Source organism: Struthio camelus, chromosome 17, assembly GCF_040807025.1.
Source record: "Struthio camelus isolate bStrCam1 chromosome 17, bStrCam1.hap1, whole genome shotgun sequence".
NCBI lineage: Eukaryota > Metazoa > Chordata > Aves > Struthioniformes > Struthionidae > Struthio > Struthio camelus.
In genome coordinates this window covers 3089996-3106450 of record NC_090958.1, presented here as the reverse complement: position 1 = coordinate 3106450, position 16455 = coordinate 3089996, and the positions used below count along the sequence as shown (strand labels likewise).

The 16455-nt window shown below is 50.5% G+C and overlaps 1 protein-coding gene across 1 annotated transcript in view; it reads right to left on the bottom strand.

Annotated features, from left to right (window-relative positions):
• The window catches only part of RTN4R (reticulon 4 receptor), an 86484-nt gene extending 70993 nt beyond the window's left edge, over window positions 1–15491 (bottom strand). Inside the window, exon 1 of the mRNA XM_068911202.1 lies at window positions 15211–15491. Coding sequence (XP_068767303.1) covers window positions 15211–15232 — 22 coding nt within the window. The 5' untranslated portion in view covers window positions 15233–15491. The remainder of the gene's footprint in view (window positions 1–15210) is intronic.
• Window positions 15492–16455: the final 964 nt, after the last annotated feature.

Here is a 16455-nt window from a genome sequence, read left to right as displayed (position 1 = left end):
GAAAAAACAGTCTCGTCCTATGGTTTTAAAAGTGTTGCCATTTGACTGTTGTATCAAAAAGAGCAGTCAAGCTATCCTCTCTGTGCCATTTGTCACCATACTTTCTCCTGTGTACTGGCCCTGCTTTTCCAACTCCCTTTGACATCAAATAGTCCCAGCCCCTCTGATGTTTCTTCATGCTGAACTCTCCTCATGTACTCAGGAATTTAGGTCTTTTTTCTGAGAGAAGGTGGCAGGAAGGAACCATTACTCTCCAAGGGAGGATGTATCACTGATTTACCTACAGGCCTTCCATTTCCTCCTCATTCCTTTTTTTTTTTTTAACCCCTTCATACACATTCCCATTCTGACTGCAAGGGCCCCAGCACCAAGGCATACACAAGGCACACAGTTACATGGGAGGTGAAGACAGGGAGCACTGCTATGCTTTTGTCAGTGTTGAACTTCTTCCCTCATCAGCTCCAAAACCATATTCTGGCAAGTCTCACAGGGCTTTGCCATTTCAGCCCGCTCCACTTCCCCTGCAACAGAGAGCAGCGCTGACTCTGTCCAAATCCTCAGCAAAGCCTATCATCAGTCTGCATTCAGCATAGCCATTTGTTCAGTTATTTCTATTCTGTATCTCTGATTCTCTTTTCCTTTTTGGGTGGCATGCAAGCTGCAGTCCCTTCCCCTTCACAAGCTGCCTGCTCATCCCATGATAATTTTCACCCCTATCCAGTGACAGAACCGAAGGCAACCCCTAATGCAGCACTCACCATGCCGTGCTTGCTTGGCCAAACACACATATGCCCTCTGCTCACATAACCCAACATGTGTGTACGCATTATCATATGTCAAGGCCAGTGCACTCTCTGTGATGGGCAATTTGCTCTCACAACTGCCATGCAGCCAACCGCCCAGCCAGCAAGGGCTGGAGGGCCCTGCAAGACAGCACTAGAGTGCACTTGCCCAGAACAATTGATCTTGCCCATCACCACTTTCTTCCCACGCCCAAGAGCTTTGGGGGAATTAGAAGGGTGGAACCATGGACCAGGTGAACTGTTTTGATAGGATGATTCCAGCCTGAGTCAAAGGTTAGGCACTGCTTTTTTATATGAGCTGTTGGGGTGCACTTGCAAACACTGTTCATCTCTTTTTCTTCTATGTCAATTTTGACACTCACAATGAGGTGCAATTTTCCTTACAGTGTCATTTAGCTCCCATCATATTGAGATGATTCCTGTGCCATTATAGCCCTGTCTCCAATTATCACTTCCCACATCTCCTGGTGCCAAGTGTCAGGCTCATTTCTTTAATTCACAGGATTTCTCAGTTTTACAGTGAGCAGTAAATGCCTGCTCTGCTCCAGCCCTGCATGCAAGGAGATCTCACATGTTTTTTTTTTCTTGTTTTTTTTTTTTTAGCAGCCCAGCTGTGCATTCCCCAGGTTCAGAACAACAGAACCTGGTGGCTACAGTATTTCAGGCTCTGAGTTTGCCCTATCTCCTCCCCTGGGGATATTCAATCTGCACTTGGTCTGTTCTGAACACAGGGGATCTGGGGACAGGCAGGGGGAAGGCAGATGTGATTACTGTCACCGTGCTTTCCAGCAAGGGAAGCACAGCAATATGCTGAGGTGTATTTTCAGGAGAGGCTGAGTGCTCCAATCACAAACAGGGGGCACAGGGAGCTGCTGCCCCATGGCCTCTGTATGTCAAGCATTAAATGATTTGTCTGACAGAGGTCACCAGCAGAGATGGACCCAGCACCCTGGCCAGGCAGTCCCATGCTCTACTCACTGGCCCATATATCACTTGCATTGCAGCAGAGAGCAGGAGATGCCTCAAAACTTAATTACACCTATCTCCCATTGGCACACAAGGAGTTGAACAAATCCCACACTCGTGGCTGGATTTTTTAAGAATTTTGAATACTTAAGAATTCTTAAAAATTCCCCTATTCCTTGCTGGGAAGGTTTTATGAGCAGGAAACAGGTCACAAAATTCCATGGCAAAGGAATCAGGTTCAGACAAGGTGCCTTCATTTTAGAAAGGTAAGCAGAGGCTAAAAAGGTCCAGAAATCCAACCAAAGTGGACACAGCCCAAATACTTCCAAAGGGTTCAGCTCAGCTGCAGAAAGAGGGCAGAATAGGATGCAGGCAGGGAAATGGGTCCACAGCACAGAGAGCTTTGGCTGGCACACACTTTTTTTGCTGTAAAACATGTGCAAAAGGCAAGCACTGAACATGTCAGAGGATTAGAATCCCCTTTCAGCACAGAAGGCGGAGATCAAGTATCGCAGGGAGTGCTGGGAAGCCCCAGCACATCTCCTCCTCTTGCCTGTCAGTCACACACCCTTGCTGTCACAGTACAATCCTAAGACAACATTTCTGATAATGCTGCACAGGTGGCAAGGCTGGAGCAGGCAGAGTCACTCACACCCTGTTTTAGGGGATCTGTATGACAGTAAAATCATACCAGGTGCACCCAGGTCAGCATCAAGTCCAGCTTTTAACACCCATGCAACATGCATTGTGCCAGCTCACCACCAACTCGCACACATAACAACTCTCCCCATGTGCTGGCTCCCAGCAACAAACACATCCTGCCCTCCTGCTGAGGAGACCAGTTACCACCGCTCTACAGGGAGAGTGAAAGCGAATTCTCCATCACTCTGATGTGAGAGTGAAAAGCAGCATCACCCACTTCCCCACATAAGCTGAGCCACAGGTACCTCTTTTCCATCAGAAGCAATATATGTGCTCTCCCCAGGTGTACCCAAGTAAAGCATTCCCAGGTTCCTGTAGCATTTAGCTCATCTAGTAAATCCAGGTCTTCTCGCAGGTCCACAGGAAATAACTTAAGCAAACTGCTTTGAAGATGACTTTGTCCCTGCAGCCCAGCTGGCCACCCAGAAGCTTAGGATTAATTGTAAGCCTAGCAAAACACTATGAAAGCCAAAAATAAATACAGTGAAAGAAAAGCATTTCCCACTGGAAAGACATGGCCAAGTAAAGTCAGTCTCTTCTGGGCTGGTTCCCAAGAGGCAGCTTAGATTCATTTATTCTGCCGCTCATATAAGTGTCTCTCTTTGGCTGTGCTGCTCCCTTGGTGCTTCCTTCCAATCCAGGAGAAAAAAGGGCCCATTATTCAGATGCAACTCTACTTGTCAAGCAGGGAAAGCAGAGCCCAGACAGACACATTCCCTCTGAGCCAGCAGCAATCCCAGCCCCAAGCATAGCCTCTTCCAAGATCTCAGGAAGAACCTCCATCCCACACAAGAGCAGATGTAACTAGGGACCTGGTGTCCTCAGGAAAACTGGTTTAGTCCTCTCTGACTTGGAGATGCAGTTCAAATAACTGTTGCCCAATTTCCAAACACAATAGCTCAGTCAGAGCACAGCTAGTCCTCCAGCAGCAGGAAGTATGTCATTTTAGAAACATTTCCTATTACCCAGACAAGAAGAGATGGCTCATTTTTCTTGTGGGTAACATTGAACGCAAAGATATTATCTCTTACAGTCTTCTGTGAGAGCTAGAGGGTCCATAGACAGGCTCTGTCCCAAAGTCTCAGCTGAAGTCTCACTTATTTACAGGATGCCAGAAGTTGAGGTTTAAAGACCAAATGTCAAATCCTGCAAGAGCTGACACCCCTGTAACGTCCAAACAGGCTTGCCTGGCAGAATCCCTTCATTCTCCGTTAACACCATCTTAGCCAGAGGGCCTAAAATTCATTTTGTGGATTGAAATTGAACCAACTCAGTGAGGGATGCATCAGCTGTTGGTCTCCACAGAGGAGTGCAAATGTGAGGACAGCATGGGCTCTGATGGAGCTTTGCAGCCCACGAGCCCAACCTGACTGCCTCTCCAGGGCCTTGCTAAATCATCCTCCTCTTTGCACACCAAGTGGGTGGCCTGCTTCCTCACCTGCCTCACATCTGGCAACAGCTACTTTCAGGTGCAGATGCTGCATTCCCAGGGGAAGGGACCCCACCTGTGTGCAGTGATGGATGGAGAGCAGGCTTTAACAGCTCCATCTCCAGCTTCCTCATGTGAGAGCAGTTCCTGCAAGCAGTCTCTCACTATCCATCACCATGCATGCGGTTAGTGTTAGCACTCAGGACTGTGAGCTACTGTAATTTACCATTATTAATCCCCCCTCCCTCTCCCGCTCCCCCTCCTTTCAGAAGATATTAGCTGCAAAATGAGAAAAGAGGGAGGGAGAAAAGTCCCTGTATTTGATAAATCAGCTGCTGACAAGGAACTGACATCTGCACTTCAGTGTGTGCAGGAAATGGCCACAGCCATGAGCTATAGAGCAGTGCACCCAGCACCATTCAGCCTCCCCCACTGTTCCAGTGGCTTGCTCTCCCCTCTGGCTCCCAGCACATTCACTGGATCCTCCCCACCTTCATCCCTGCTCTCTGAAGTGGACTCCTTGTTAGGGAAAGCCAGGAGACTTGGCTGCTCTCAATTAACACCACTTGTGCCTGAAGCAAAGCAAACATTGACTGCATAGGCAACCAGGAACAAAAGCCTTAAATGCAGTTCGCACAAATCTGCATTTGGAAGTCAGTGAAGAGTTTGTGGTTGTGATCGTATCTCAGCAGAGAGTCACACCACTTTAAGGAAAGGTCTGAATTACAAACTAAGTTTGTTAAGCTGTGGCAAACCTCAGCTGATGCTCTGGTTTCATCTTAACCCAAGTTAAAGCCAGTCTAGGCCAAGCTGACTGGGAACAGAACTAAACTGTGACACAAGTGCCTGCACGGACTCCAGGTAATTTGGCTTTCCCAATGGACAAGGACTAGCCGTTTTCATGGAGATTCCAAACCTGCTGTTAGCAGAAGAATCAAAAGAAGCCCTGCCTCTTGATGTTACGGAAAGAAAGTAATCAAATCTCTTTCAGATCTGCATACTATAATGCTGAAAAGTCTCCTCCAACTCCCACCTTGGTACTGCCAAATGCATAGTGATATAACTGCAAAGCAGCAAAGAGGACCATGCAAACCTGTCACCCACACCAGGGGCACAGACTAGTGTTCACTGCAGGCTTTGTAACCAGCTAGTCCAGAGCAGGACCGCCTCACTGCTGCAAGCATCCCACCCAGCATGCAGCATGCAGACGGTACAACAAAGCACTTCCCACTATTGCAATCAGAGTGAAGCAGAAAAAGACACAGCTGAGTCAGGACTCTGCACTGGGATCCACCCCCTCACTGAAAGGGGCAATCTCACAGCCTCTGCTATGGAAATAGCCATTTCTGAAGCCTCCCCGACCTAGGTGTACTCTTCAGCTTGGAGAGATGGATCGGATCCAGGACTGTAGCTATTTTGGGCCAGCAAAACTTCCACAGCTGAACCAGAGAAAAAACAATGGTCTTCATCCAGTGGGTCCCATAATAGCTCACTGCCCTCCCAGGCCCCTGTATCTCCCTGCTCTGCTGTTGCATTGTGCTCTTGGGACATGGGTAATGCCAGGGAAAACTGGAGAAGGCCCTCCCAATATATAACACCCTGCATTCAAGAATGACTTCCTTCAATGGCACTGAGCTGATCAGCTGCCTAGATTCCACCTCTGCCTCCTGCTCCAGGTACAACATGCCAGCAGAGGCTCCTACACTAGCTCCAGCATGACAAATGGTTGCCCTGCACAGCAGTGAGCTTTGACTGCATGAAGCCACACGCTCCCAGAGGATTCTTATGGCACCCAGCAGCATTCTGGAGCACCACAGTGATCAGAGATTGGTTTCTCTGCACTGGTCATATGTTTTCTGGGCAGTTCCCAAAGCTCCTCTTCCTGCTCTCCAGGTGCGTGAGCAGAGGTCAGCAACCATCACATTAAAAAAAAAAAAAAAAACAACTCTGCTGACAGAGGGGTCATTTGAGCTGAAGCCTAGGAGGCAAGGGGAGGAGGAAGGGAGCCTGAAGAAGAAAAAAGGACTCCCAGGCTCTCAGTTTTCCCTGGGGCTGTATGCAACCCTAAAGCACCCAAATTCCAATCAGGCTTAATTTACTTTGAGAGTAGAGTGAAGGGACGTGTTCCCAGAAGCATCATTCAGTTTTTAATCAGAGTTGATTGTTGGTTGATGGAGGTGATGCTGAGGGCTGCATCTCTGGAGAGGCTCTGCACGGTGATTTCCTGGTACAAGGCAAAAAACGCTCCCTCTCCTTTTCTTCCTGCCCAGAGTTCCTGGGCTAGATTAAGCCTAGTCATGGCTGCTGCTTGATTCAACCCAACCTAAACAACAGCAGTGTTCTGGGTCAGAATCCTCTGGGGAAACTGTTTACCAGGATGAATTCTTCTCTCATGATCTGGGCTTGCAGTGTTCCCAGCCAGCTAGGAGACATCTCCCAAAGCCCAGCTCTGTTGTGACACCAAGAAAGTGTCAGTAGTAGAAAATCATGACCAGCAGGAGTCATGCTCCAGCTGAGAGTAAGGCCTGCCCAAGGCCCACAGGTCCTCAACTCTTCAAGGCACTGTGAAGCTGGGCAGCTGGGCAGACCCTGTGCTTGATAAAGGGGGGAGAAGAAAACGGGACATTCCTCTTCTGCTTGATTAGAGAGAGGAAGGCCAAAGCTGTTACCAAATACAGTCATCTCCACTCACAATGTGCCTTTTTGCCCTCTCCTGTCTTTTTAAGTCACATCCTGCCTCACCTTGCTCTCAAGGCTTCTGCACCACACGTTCCCCTGGAGCACCCTGTCTCTCAGCGGGACCCAGGTCTCCCTTTCTTTGGGTCAAAGGGTCTTTCTTAGCATCTTCCCTAGTGTCAGGGTTGCAGCTACTCACAAGCACAATGATGCTACACTCCCTGAAATCCAGAGTGAGAGTCTGTGCTAACACTCAGCAAAACTGATCTTAAAGAACAGGGGGCAAAAATTATACCCAGTTTGGAACCCAATAGTCCTGTGTAAAGACTGCTGACCTGTGGCTGTCCTCTGTTGGTGAAGAAGGAGACAATGCCATACAGTTAAACTACAGCAAAGGTTTTGCATTACGCAAGACAAGCAGCTTCAAAGCGCTCTCCAGACCAGGGCATGGATGTTCTTATGCTGCCCAAAGAGAGGTGGTGAGCAGTAAATAAAAGCCTGCGTCATATTTCCCACCTGACAAAACGGGCCACTGTCAAATTGTTTGGATACTGTGAACGACAAGAGCATTCAGAGTGCACAGACTAATGCCTGTTCTCTGAAGGGAAAGGGACAGACAGCCCTCTAGTGTAAAGCCAACGCTAACTGTGTTTGCACAGGCATGGAAAGCATTAGTCACTGCAAGCTCCACTCTTGACACCCTCGCTTGGGGAAGGGAGCTGCTTCCAGGGAAATGGTTTTGCTCCCCAACTACTAGCTTTGCAACTTCTCATCACCCTTCAAAACATGCTGAGGCTGTGGAGATTTGCAAGTCCTAAAAGTCTCTGTGGCTTCCAGGTGATCATTTTTCACTGCAGAGATAAAGACAGTATTAACAAACTACGTACTTGCTATTATTATTTTAAAAGCTGTCTTTTTGTCAGAGGACAACATGTAAGCCTTCATAGCCTGACACAAGCCTTCACAAAAGGCTTCTGAAATCTCGAATTGCACCACAGCCGATGGTATGTCTCTGATAATGCCCCCCGTGGTGCCTGGAAGCCAGAAAAGCTGAATTTAGGGCCTCCAAAGATTTTTCATCTCCCTTCTCTCTTCCCTTCTACTTAAGAATCAGACTGAGTTCACATCTCTTTACTGCACATGTTGCTGTGTTATGCAGCCGGTGTATCGTATGCAGCTCTGATCATCACTCACAGCCTTAAGAAAGACACACAATTAAAATCAATATTTAAAGTCATCAAACAAGCACACACAAATTTTAACAGCCACACAATTCACTGTGACATAAAGATGCAGAGTGCAGAGTCAAGAGCCATGCTGGAGTGCCGAGAGCATAGTTCTGCCCACAGTCTTCAAAATTTAATGAAAACACACAAGTTTTAAACACTTTCCCAAATCCAGCTCACAAAATCTGTCACTTTGATGTGAATGGTCCCAGCCTTAGACTAATTAGTCACTTTTACTTTCTCTTTAGTAGCTAAAGACGCAAATGAACTCCCAGCAAACTGCACAGCTTCAGGAGAAAAATTTAGCAGCCAGATGGTTCTCGCAAAAGATTTGTTCTTAACAAAAAAATAGAAATTATCCAGTTTCCCCAGTGAGCAGCACACAGGAGGTGATCTGACACATCAGCAAGCAAATTTGAACTGTTATTTCAGAACATCACTTCAACTGTACAAGTGCCCCTCTTCCTAGACCATTATGTAAAACATAATTATCACTAATAACTGATCAATTAATATAAGTCCATGTAAAGGACTTATAATTATGCTGTGCACTCAGGGGAGCAAACAAAACATCAAATTTAAATGCAAGCTTCCTTTGTTTCCAACTGAAAGCTGCAACACAAAGAGAAAAAAGAAAGCACAATTGTTAAATAAGGCAACTGAGTTTCAAAGAGCCATCTGAGGGAAAGAGTCAAACTCCTGGGAGACAGAGCAAGCTGTGATGGGCTGGGAACTCCCATCCAGGCTGTAAACTCCATTCCACTGGTGGGTTGTATTTGCTTTCTCTGTTCCTTTTCTCAGCTTCATGGAAAACTGCAACTGTAGATGGGGATCACAACACAGCTGACAATAAAGGCTCTCCAGACCTTCACGTGGAGACCTCCTTGGACAAAACGCTAGAAATACCCACGACAAGCAAGTGTTGCTTTTTTTTTCTTTCCCCCTGAGCCTACACTACAGGAAGCAAACAGCAAAATGACTGTCATTTGGCAAAGGGAGTTTGATCACCTAAGGATGTTGATGGGGGAAAGAAGAAGGTATCCCTGTCAACGGGTAGTTTCTCATTAGCTGGCCTGGAAGTTGGGCAGCAGCATGGAGAACTGACCATTCAGAAGGGTGGAGCACCATGATTCAGAGAAGCCAAGCATAGGATGGGAATCCTGAATTTCTTCCACAGTTTCTGACCCACTGTCCCTGCCAGGTACTTAGACTGATATCCATTCTCAGCGCCTCCTAGGTATCTTCTTCAGTGCCTGCTTCTGAACTCACACGGACAACCATTTACTCCTGTCAATGCGGACTGAGGTACTACGTGCACCATCACTCCTGCTCTGACAACTCTACAATTGTTGTGCCTAGCGCTAAAGGTCATGACTGGTCCTGACCCAGGCCAGATGGCAGAGTTTGAGCAGCCTTGGTCAGACAAGCCAAGAAGTCTGAGCTATGAAGGAGAAGGAGAGGTTAGCTCCATCCCTGGAGATATTCAGAAGTCAGTTGGATAAGCCCCTGAGCAACCTGATCTATCTTTGAAATTAGCTATGCTTTGAGCAGAGGGTTGATCAGAGACCTCTAAGAGGTCCCTTCCAAACTATTCTATGATTTTATGAAAGCACACCTCCTGTAACCTCTGTCTTGCCACACCCATGCAGAGAGGAACCTAACACTGCTGGCTGCCTGGGGGAGAAAAGTTTCAGCCTGCCACTGGCCAATTGTCATGCTGATGCCAGCCCTATACAGCTGAGCCACCAAAAAATTGTACTAAAAATCACAGTATTTGGGCACTTTCTTGCTTCCCCATTTTGCTTGTCCTCACCTATTTGCATATGCTTGAATAATCCTTCTACTTTTCTTGACAACCAGGAAGGCTACAAAATAAAACTCAAGTAGTCTTCTAATCCCCTGATTTTGGGAGCAGAGACTTGAGAGACAGTAAATACTGTAAAATCTGCTGGTGCTATTGTTCAGCTCCAAGCTGCAATGCAAAGACCCTGAGGAAAACAGGCCAGAGCAGAGAGACAAACCAGTTGCTGATGCAGCAACATCCCTAAAGAGACTATCATTGGTCTTGTTGCCTGACAGTCTGTCACTGCTAAAGAAGTCATCTGCAATTGCATGAACCTGCACACTTTTCCTCTGGACTGACCTTTAAGCATGTTCTGGGACCCTTGGGAGACAACTCAGTATCATTCTCCCACTGTTAGAGCTGGAAAAGGTGAAACTAAATCACTGAGGTCATTGACCTGGTCAAGGACCCAGAGAAGTCAGAGGCCAGGCCAAGAACAGATTCCAGAAGTCATGACTTCTGGGAGCTCTCTAAAAACAAAATAAATATGGACCGAGCCTGTGCACATAACATGCTGATGTGTTCTGGCTTGGATCCAAGTAGGGCCTTTCCACGCACGCTGCACATACACCATGGGAATTACTTATGTCACTTTGTTGCCACTCTGCTCTGAATCTATATATCATCAGTGAACGCCACTCAAATAGTACAATGAGGAACTAATCACCCAAAACTCAGGCTGCTGCATGTCTCTACAGCCATAACAAGACAACAGTGTAGGCTAAGGTGAATTTGCATACCTTAACAAGGTCTATATGAATTCCTTTATCACCTCTGCAAAAACTCATCCTTTTTTTTATTTACATCAGTTATGTTTTTTCAGCATAATTCTCTCCTCCTTTTCCTCTGATCCCTGGAAACCTCCAGGAGTTGCAACCATAAGCATGAAAGGGGAGGAGAGGCTGGGCTTTGCAGATCACAAGCCTCTTTCCTCCCTCTCACACCTGCGTGTCTGTGCTGGAGAAGCCCCAAAACCCCACTACTCACAAATCTCAGACAGATCCAAGTGGCTCCAGGACACAGCACAAAACTTTTCATGAGGACAGGAGAGAGTACCTTTAGTATAATTCCCAGCCCTTGCAGGCACAGTACTATGACGCTGCCTTTTATGGCACTTCTTCAGAGTAACACAGGTTACTCCTCCTCCACTATGTGCAGGCCTCTTGGATAAATACACCCCCCCTTTAGGAATATCAAAAGAGGCATTCGGCACTCAGAGATATGACTTAATGAAGGTGACAGCAGCAGAAAGCTTTGCAAATCCAAGAGGAAGAGAATGCACACCTAATTAGACTGACTCCTTTCTTCTCCCTTTGGTTCTGCCTTCAGTGGGATGTGCAGTGTGAATCCTGCACTTGGACTGCAGCTACAGTTTCTCCAACAGGATACACCTTGCAGCATAGAGGGACTGAGGTGCCTGAGCAACTGGTGCAGCAGCCACGTGCAGGCTCAGAGCGCAGATAGAGCTCAGCCCCTTGCATTTTCTCTTGTCCTGCTTTGTGTGGAGGCTCTGGTTCAACTGTTTCCTTCTCCCCCTTTCCTCCCCTGCAAGTGGGACTCAGTGGGAACGGAAGCAGTGAGGAGCTCAGCCATGCTCACATTGTGCCCCTTCCCAGGACTAGCTGTATGCAAGGAGCTCTCCTGTGTATGCAGGTACAGACTCTCCAGCCTGGAGAAGAGGGACTGAATGCTCTAACCCCTCCCGCGAACCGAGAGAGGAGGACAGACAGGGAAGAAAGACAAAGTGCTTTTCAGGCTAGGCAGCAGCTCCCCACAACCACCACCACAGTATACACAGGAGAACACGGGTGTGTGGCAGCGCTCCTGAGAGCCTGTGCTCCCAAGTGCCCTTCCCCTTCCTTCCCTGCCCCCATTTTACATTCTCCCTTGCTGCTTCTGAGCAAAAGAAGGTGGAGAATTCAGAGATGCTTCTGGATTTACAGATTTTGCTTATTCCTTTAGAAAGCTTAGTGGTCAAAGTCATCCTTGGTGTCAAGAGGATTATACAGGCCGGAGGCCCCTATTACTAATGCACTGATGTCTCATGGAGCTATAGGAGATATTCACGGGCTGTGAGCAGTGGGACGTCCCCCAGCTTCCCACTCTGCGGTAAGCCACTGGGCTGAGGATAGGAAGGGGCGACCCTTTCCTCTCCTCCTGAGCCCCATTGAGCAGGGCAGGAAGCAGGGCAAGTATCCCACACAAATGGAGTGAGGAATCTCAACTGTGTTGGAAACTGCCCTCTTCTTGATCCTTCCCACCATTGTCTCAAATGCACTTTCTGAACACAGTTTTCTGCAGAGGTTGCCAGGGAGGGGTTTATTCAAGCAAAGCCCAGAGCATCTGAATGCAGCATGGAGGCAATTAGTAAGGATGCAGTTGTGTAAAGACAGGACTGCCATGTTACCCTTGTTGAAAGGCAGCACTGGCCCATGCTACTCCCAAGTCAGAGCAATGGAGAGGGCGGTGGTGGCTCTCTTTCGCTGCTTCTAATTAACATACTTTCTGGATCAGCTTTCTCTGGCACTCTTAGTGGGGAAAATATCACAGACAGCAGGGGCACAACAACATCTGCACTGATAAAACCACCAGGCACAGAGAAGTTCAACAGCACCTGGACCTTTTTGCCCCTCCTTAAATAACCTCTCCAAACATAGCCTTTTAAGGTCTCAGAGAATATAGGATTGAGGTATATGCTGCCTAATGAAGGGTGGGGGCCAAAGCCTAGGAAATACTGAGGCCCCTTCCTATAATATATAGAACAGAAACACAAAATAATGCACTGATGAATGGTGTATTCTCTAAGGAAATAGAAAGAGATGCTCCCATATCAATGAATAGGTTATCTCCGAGCCTGGAGTAGGTTTTCATATTGCATTTTTTTACTTTATTGAGAAATGCTATAAAACAATAAGCAGCGAATACACAGAAAGACCTATTTTAGTATAAATAAATTGTGTTAATAAGGTAAAAAGTGCTGAGAACACCGGGTAAAAGCTCTGTCTGTCTGAATGCCCAGGTGGGTATTTCTGGCTTACGAGGCGCTTGAAGTATCCTGCCAGCCAAAGTGGGAAATGCAGGCCAGATTCTGTAGGGTGACCATTCATTTAAGCCTAATCTCCCAAGGTTCATGTGGACTTTATAGTCAAACCTACCAGCAATCTAGGCTACACAGCCTCTCACAGGAGCAACTCATAAACTGCAGGGAAAAAAAAAAAAAATCAAACCCAAACCCCTCAAAGCCTTGTTCTATAAATAAAGCCGCTGTAACACAGATTTTTATATTTCATTATTTTCTGTATCACATTATACTGGTAGCAGCCAGGAACTTGGGCAATGTCACAGTGCAGATAAAGTGCTGTGCTGCAGCAAGATTGCAAATGGAAAGAGAGGCTATCCTGGGTTCCTGTACCACACCCATTACCTTGGTGCCATTCTGCACACCTGGCACAGCAAACAGCCTTCCTACAGCATCACTGTAGACAAACACCCCACAGGTTAGCACAAACTCGGTACCATGAATCTGTGCACAAGAACACAGCCATGGGATTCAAATCAACAGGTACGCATGTGCAGAAAATAATAAATGGATGCTGAAATATCAGTACCCCCTAAGGGACCACAGGAGAAGCCACTACTGAAACCTGCTCCCAAGATGCTTTCCAAATATGAACAAACTGGTCATTTCAAAATTAAAAACATTTCAAACTCTCCAAAGTACAGTATGTGTCATTTGGATCAGCGCTTGGAGCATCAAAAATATTTCGGCCAGAGTGTCCTCCAAAAAACAAACAAAAAAAGGTTATATTTGTGTCACTGATGGAATGAGGAAGGAAGCCAGAGATGGCATGCAAATAGATTCCGTGCAGCAAGAGGTAATGCACACTAAACGCTCTCTTGACCAGCAGCCTGGACAGCAGTGGAGCATCCACAATGGCTTGATCACTCCAGTTAAAAATTGCAACCCGTGGGTTGGGTTTCCAACAATACACCTGGGTGGCACATGATTCTCTAAGTGGTCAGAACCTGCAGTGTGAGAACATCTTCTTCAAAATGTAGGTCTTTATTTCAGGTTTCACCCTGAGTGACTGCAAATGCTCAAGCCACGACGGTAAGCTGTGTACCTTTAACAGCAACAGCAGCTTCCAGCTACTGCTGCTAACACAGACCCACACCAGGAGCTGGGAAGCAAAGGCTATTGTCAGGATTGTCAGAGCAGATGGAACAGGGCTATTTTCAGCCAGAGGAGACGACTCTGCTCTCTGGGGTGGCGATGCCATGCTGGGTGCCGAGGAAGGCCGCCCCCGCTGCATGCTGTGTGCTACTCACCCAGCAGAGCAAGCCCAGTCCCGACCTGCACAGGGTGCCGTGTGCTCCTGCTGCACGTCTTCCCCCCCCTCCCCCCAAGCTGCTTCCAGCCTTTCGCTCGCGGACACCGAGCTGAGACCAAGTAGGGCAGGTTAACACTTAGGGAACGAAGCGCTGCTTGGCACGCTTACTAAATCCCGCTAATCCCCATCCTTCTGCCGCGACCCCACGTCCAGGGAGCCCCCCGCCGCGGCAGCGCTCCCCGCGGCGCCCCAGGGCCCCCGCCAGCTTCCCCGGCCCAGCCCACGGCTCCTCTGCCCATCCCGGCCGCTGCCCTGGCCCTTCTCCGGAGCCGCAGCCTCCTGCGAAGAGCGCAGGGAAGCCGGGCCGGCGCTCTCCCTTCCCTGCCCCCATCAGCCGGGCTTGGAGCGGGAGGGAGCCCGGGCTGCTCCCGTCCCCCCCGCCCCGGCTTCCCAGCCCCTCTCCCTCCTCGCAGGCGCTGTAATTCCGGCTGCATTCAGAGCAACGTGGCTACCTTTATCAGCAAGATTTGTACCCCTCTGGGAGGCACTCTTGAGAGCCACAGGATGCCGCTTCCACCGGCGGCCCACCTTCTTTTAACACTTTACCTGCCCCAACTTCGGGGGGAGCCTGGCCACTCCAAGGCCCAGCCGGGGCAGGGGGCGGCGGACCGGCCCCCAAGGAGATGGGACGTGAGAGGTCTCAACCTCTCCGCCCTCCTTCCAGCTCTCAGACCTACACCTGGGGCTGAGGCTAGGGCAGCAGCCGGTCGTGCTCGGGCCAGGCAGCGGCGCGGGGAGCCCCGAGCCGGGGCACAGCCAGCTCCGCGCCTTCCGTTCCCCTTTCAGCCTCGTGTCTCCGCTCCTTCTGCAAACGCGGCGCTCCCGTCCCCCCCCGCGGAGCCCTCCCCGCCACCGGCCCCTTCGCCTCGCCCGGTCCAAACGCGAGCCACGAGGAGCGCTGGCGAGGGGGGCGGCGGGCATCCCGCCGGGCTGCGCCTCGGCCTCCCGTCGTGTCCCCGGCGGCCGGGCTCAGCCCCGTCCGCCGGGGGTCCTACTCCCCTCCCCCGCGGCGGCGACAGGCGGGACCTGGCCGCTACGCCGACTCCACGGAAGAAAGTTGCAGCGAGGGAAGTTCCCGGTACCCATGCAAAGTTGGGGATGCACCCGCTTTGTCCTGCCTTGCCCTGCCGCCCTCGGGGAAGAGGGGGAGCCTTGGGGAGGGAGATGCACCTACCTTCAGCTATCGCCCTCTTCATCTTAGGGGTCGGAGAAGGCACGTCTGGAGGCGCAAAGACGAGCGGCAGCGATACAATCCTTGCAAAAGCGGGGCAGATCCCCGTGCAAAACTTCAGCCCGAGAGCAGAGCGGCGGCGCACGGGGAGGGGGCTCTCCCTGTGCCGGTGCTCTCGCTCATCGGGGGAATGAGCAGCCCCCGAGCTGGAGTCAGCATCCAGGCGAGGCTCCCCCTCCCTGCCTGCCTGCTCGCCTGCCTGCCTCCTCCCTCCGTCCTCCCTCCCGCCCGCCGCACGCACGGGGCCGGGGCCGGGCTGGGCCGGGGCTGCGGCGAATCCCGCGTAGGCAGAGCCGCTGCCGGGCTGGGAGCGCGGAGCCTGCTGCACTGTATCCCGGGAACGCGCGAGCAGGGCGCAGGGATGGAGAGGCGATGAATGTTTTATGGGATCATGTGGTTTGACGTGAGAGGAATCAGCCTAGATCGGATTTACTGGCTGGAGGAGTGAGAAGGAGGACGGGGGAGACGGGCACGGGATGGAGGGAGGGGCTGCTCCGGGGGCAGACGGAGCGCGCAGAGGCCGCTCCGTCGGCGGCGGCACCGCCGCGGGCCTCCCGCCGTGCGCGGTGCACGGTGCGCGGCCGAGCAGCGCGACGAGGAACCGCGCCGCGCCGGGGCAGGCAGCTCATTCCTGGAGGAGAGTGCCACCTAAAGGAAGCCGCGAAAAGGGCCCGCCGGCCTGCTGCCCCCGGCCTCTCACGGCAGCCGGGGAGCCGCGGCGGGCCCGCCCGCAGCCCCCCCGCGCAGTTCGCCGGGCGCGGCTCGCCCCAGGGCCCCTGGGGATCACGGCGGAGCGGCCGCGGCCTCTGCGGCGCCGGCCCCTGGCAGCGCTCCCGCGGAAAGCAGAGGAGCCCTGCAGGCTGGAGGCCTTGATGGGGGCTTCCTCCCCTGCCACGGTCAGCTGGGACCACGAGGAGCCGAGATCCTTTTCTGAGGAGGGAACAAGAGACACCTGAAACCTCAGGGCTTCTTTCTGCAATGTCAGCAAGCGCCCGAGGCTTCATCGCCAGGTTCTGCCTGTGCTGGTGCACAGTGACCACATTTCTCCAGAGGAAGCCCAGCCAAAAAAAAAAAAAGGCACCTTAAGCAGAGTCCATCGCTGAAAGAGAGTTCTTTCCCCTTCTTGCATAGCTAGGCTGCCTCACCACCTCCCATCCTTGCCCTTTTGTCTTCTCCCTCATTTGTACA